Here is a 4,634-nt window from a genome sequence, read left to right as displayed (position 1 = left end):
GTAAAAGAAATAAATTTAAAAATCACTTTGTGATGGTACAATCTTTGCAGTTGAAACTTCTGAATCAAGAAGAGCAAAAATGGATGAGTTTAGAAAACGCCTCCTCGGTTTCATAGTTGGAATTATGATCATAGCCTTCACCTTTACCTGTTTTTGTCTACTCCATTACAACTGTATGGTTGAGGAGGTTCAGACACCAGGAGGGTAAGTTTTATACACTTAAGAATGTAAAACCTGCATATGTATGTGTGTGGGTGTGGGGGTATGGTATAGGGGCACAGGTGTGTGCTCACACATAGAAACCAGAATAGGATTTCAGGTGTGTCCTGCTCAATTACTTTTTGCTTTATTGCATTGAGACAAGATATGTCACTAAACCTAGAGGTAGGCTCATAGGCAGGAAGCCCTAGCAATCTTCCTGTCTCTACCTCTCTCCCATACCTAGGGATACATTATATCCTACCATATACAGCTTTTTACATGGGTTTTCAGTGGAAGATCCATGAGGATGAAAGACAGACAAGGGAACAAGCAATTCAAAAATAGTCCAAGCTAAAAACATGTTTTATTTTATATGTGTGAGTGTTTATCTGCATATACCTATGTGCACCATGTGCATGCAGTACCCACAGAGGCCGAAAGAGGGTATCAAATCCCTTGGAACTGGAGTTACAGCTAGTTGTGAGCCACAATGTGGATACTGTTAAAATCCAGCTTCTCCGCAAGAACTGCAAGTATTTTTAATTATTAAGAGATGTCTCCAGACCCAATAATACAGACTTTTATTTGGGAGAGAGGCATTCTTCAGAAGAAATCTCTGCTGTAAGAATAAGAGCCCATGGGCTAGAGAGATGGCTCAGTAGTTAAGAGAACTGGATGCTCTACAAGAGGTCCTGAGTTTGAGTCCCTGCACCTAACTTAGCAGCTCACAACCACCTGTAACTCCCAATATAGGGGCTAAGCACAGACATGGTACAAAGACTTACTTGTAAGAAAAAAAACACCCATATACATAAAATTAAACTCTTTTTTAATTAAAAGGTTATGAGTTCACTGTTTGATTACAATCTGGCATAGTTGTCAGAAACTCGTAGAGGGGATAATAATTTTTTTGTTTAGTCAAGTATAGTGGCACACATGTTTAATCCTAGCACTTAGGAGTCAGAGGGAATAGATTTCTATGAGTTTCAGGTCAGCCTGATATATACAGTGGGTTCCAGGGTGGCAAAGGCTACAAAGTGAGACTCTTATCTCAAAAAGAAAGTCACCAAATAACCATTTACAGCTCACAGTTGGCTATGCCCAGAGTAACCAGTAAGCTATTTAAAGGATGCTAGGTGATTGATAAACATCTTTCATGGCTGTTTCCTTACTAGAGTTTGGTAAAGGAAGGCAGGAATCTAGAGAAGCAGGTCACTTTCATTCTGGAAGTCTGATTATATTTGTTTTTGATATTGTCACTATTCTGTTAATATGTAGGAGCTTCACAGAATGGCGTGGCTATGCGTAACATTTCCTGATTTGTTTTGACTATCCAGGTGAAAACAGGGAATAGTTGTCATTTTTGTAAGTATATTTTTCTGGACAGGGGCTGTCTCCTCATCATGGGGCTCATGGAGAACTATAGGAAATTTTGGATGAGGAAGATGATAAAAAGAAAGGGTCATTTTTCAATGGCCGCCAAGCCCACTAATATGTACTTAATTACCTCACATTTTCTCCTTAAGAGTTGAGACCCTAAACTCATTTACAAAGATGAACTTCAAGTCTGCTCTGGATACTTTTGAATAAAATTGGGAATATATAAGAGCTAAAGATCTCCACCCTTTTCTATATTCACGTATCAGAGATCATTCAACGAGACCAAGTTAGATTGAGATAAATTGTTGCAGGATAACCTGAGGATAGATGGAAAATGAGACGGGTGTTTAGCATAGTCTTGGTGCAGGTAACTACAGATGATGTTATAGTTTCATCAAGTCTAGGAAATAGCCTTTTATTTTAGCCTTATGTCTTTAGCCTTCCAGCTCTTATATACTTCTGGCCACCTCTTTCACCATTCCCTTATTCTCAAAAGGGGTGGTATAAGTAACTTGCATAGGACTTGACTCACATCCATCATTTATTTTCTGCATTCTCCACTGTTGATTGTAAGTAAGGAGAGGTTCCTTTGATTAATGCTAAAGCTGCTTTTTTCTGTAGGTATATACATAGGTATTTGTGCACGAACATAGGTATTTAGAGCGCAGTTTGCTACTATGTCAGTTTAATTAACCATCAGAAGTACACACCTCCAATGAACCTACTACCTCCTTCTACCTGGACTCTTAGTCTTACTGGTCCACTTCCTATCCCTCATACAGAGAATCTAGAATCCATTCAGAGAACAGTGAGTCCCCACTCCCTTGACAATCAAGCTGTTATTGCATAGGTGGGTATATCTAGCTTTCCAAACTTTTTTGAATACTCCCTTCATTTCAGTTAATCTTTCTGCATCCCACAGAATCATCTCAATTCCCACTCAGCCTGTACTTCCTCTCTGTCTAAACACCTCTACTCACAGTATTATCCTCCACTACATTCTTCTTGTCTTGAATCTACTGTCCTTCCTCCCTAAGGTGTACACAGACACACACAGAGACACACACACAGACACACACACACACAGACACACACACATACACACACACACACACACACACTTGTTATTTGTTTCTTGGGTTGCACAGGTAGTCCACTAGATATAAAGTATTAATGCTAGGATCCTCATATGAGAGACAACAACTGATATTTGTGCTTTTTTATCCTGAGTTATTCACATAGAAATACATCTATTTCCCCAGCAAATTTCATTTATTTTACATCTAAGTAATATTGTAGTTCGTGTGTGTGTGTGTGTGTGTGTGTGTGTGTGTGTGTGTGTGTGTGAGAGAGAGAGAGAGAGAGAGAGAGAGAGAGAGAGAGAGAGAGAGAGAGAGAATACCATGTCTGTATTATTGTTGACAACTCTGTGCCAGTCTATATATGGACAATAAGTACCTAATATCTTTGAAATAGTAAATATACACTTAAGGAAAATCATTTATCATGAATTTATATGCATGTGCAACACAAGTTCAGCTCTCAGAACACTGTAATTTTTAATTATATTTACTTTTCCTATGGGAAAAAATCCATACTCTAAGCTATTATATTTTCTGATGATAGTAACAGTACTTTTTAAAAAAATTTTGACATTCCAAGTTTTCTGCATTTCAGGCTCAACAAAGAAAATATGGCTGCTATATCATCCTGGGTATCCAAAGTATCTGCGTGTCAACCTGATATGATAACTGAGGACATTCTAGAAGCTCAACCCCTACTAATCAATTCAGACCAAATATCTGGGCACTCTTGTTCAGATAAATATCCCAGATCAAGCAGTATAGCGAAATCAATTCAACCTTCAAGTCTAGAAACACCATGCATGCAATCTAATGAACAAAAATCAATGAAATATGTAAATATGGAAAAGTCATCTACATCAGGTAGTGTAAAACATTCAAATAGGCAGTTAGAGTCAAGAAGGCCAACTAAACCATCAAATCTCAAAAGATTACCTAAGTCATCTCGCCCTGAAAAGACATGTAAGAAGCGCCGCGGCCTTAAAAAGTCACATAAGCTCACCCAGGGCTTTAACTTCAATTCGTCCTGTTCAGATAAGCAAATGATACCATGGCTAACTGTTCTGCAAAGTTCATTTCAACAAGCCACACAATCTTCTTCTTCAGTCTCAAATGAGAAAACCACACCCACCAAATCATGCAGAATAAAGAAATCCAACCTGTCAAGTGGACATTATGAGCTTAAAAAGTCAGGGAATAGAGGAAAGGCTCTATTACCCAAGCCTACAACCGCTAAAACTTGCCGTCATTATAAAGAAAAATGTCTTGTTTGCAATACTTCTGGATTTCTTCTCAATGACCTTTCAGGGGCAGAGGAGAAACAGGGTGGAAATCTTAATACTTCAGTTAAAATGGAGCCATGTCCGGAGCCTTTCTATGATGGAAATTACGAGTACAATTCTTATCAGAACAGCGTGAGCAGTGATACTATGAGAATGTATGACAGTGAAGACAGTAATGCAGAGATAGTCATTATTTGTGACACAAGTCATGACGAGACGACAAGTAAAGGAACCTTCTGATATTAAGAACTTAAATCAAATTGATCTACATACTGAATAGCCACATGTAATCAGTATCCAGTCTAGAGCTATTAATCTCAAAAGTAATTAAATCCATGGCATTACAAATTATTGTTGTATTTGTCATTTCATCTCAGGGGAACAAAATTCATCTGGTATATTATCTTTTACATATAGTGTATCTTATTTAGATGTGGTCACTAAAATGGAAATCATATTCTACATGCACCTACAAATCTAGAACAAAATTTTAGAATGGATATCCTGAACTATTCTTTCCCTTGAATTAGCTCTCAGTTACTTATCCTTATTTTCAATGCTGAGGCCAAGTATCTTGTGTGCTAGTCCAGGGGTCTCCCAATGAGCTTGGTCATCAATTAAATTTTTATTTTATGTATATGGGTGTTTTGCCTCCATATGATGCCCATGTACCACTTATGTACCTGGT

At 37.9% G+C, this 4,634-nt stretch overlaps 1 protein-coding gene across 1 annotated transcript in view; it reads left to right on the top strand.

Annotated features, from left to right (window-relative positions):
• LOC308415220 (uncharacterized protein CXorf66 homolog) overlaps nt 1–4,186 on the top strand; it is a gene marked incomplete at both ends in the record, with an annotated part of 5,705 nt that extends 1,519 nt beyond the window's left edge. The window contains 2 exons of the mRNA XM_080910236.1: nt 51–204; nt 3,259–4,186. Coding sequence (XP_080766362.1) covers nt 51–204; nt 3,259–4,186 — 1,082 coding nt within the window. The remainder of the gene's footprint in view (nt 1–50; nt 205–3,258) is intronic.
• Nucleotides 4,187–4,634: the final 448 nt, after the last annotated feature.

The sequence above is a fragment of the Micromys minutus genome (assembly GCF_963924665.1).
Source record: "Micromys minutus genome assembly, chromosome: X".
Lineage (NCBI taxonomy): Eukaryota > Metazoa > Chordata > Mammalia > Rodentia > Muridae > Micromys > Micromys minutus.
Note: the sequence above shows the minus strand (reverse complement) of the source record. Positions and strands in the feature narration are given on the sequence as shown.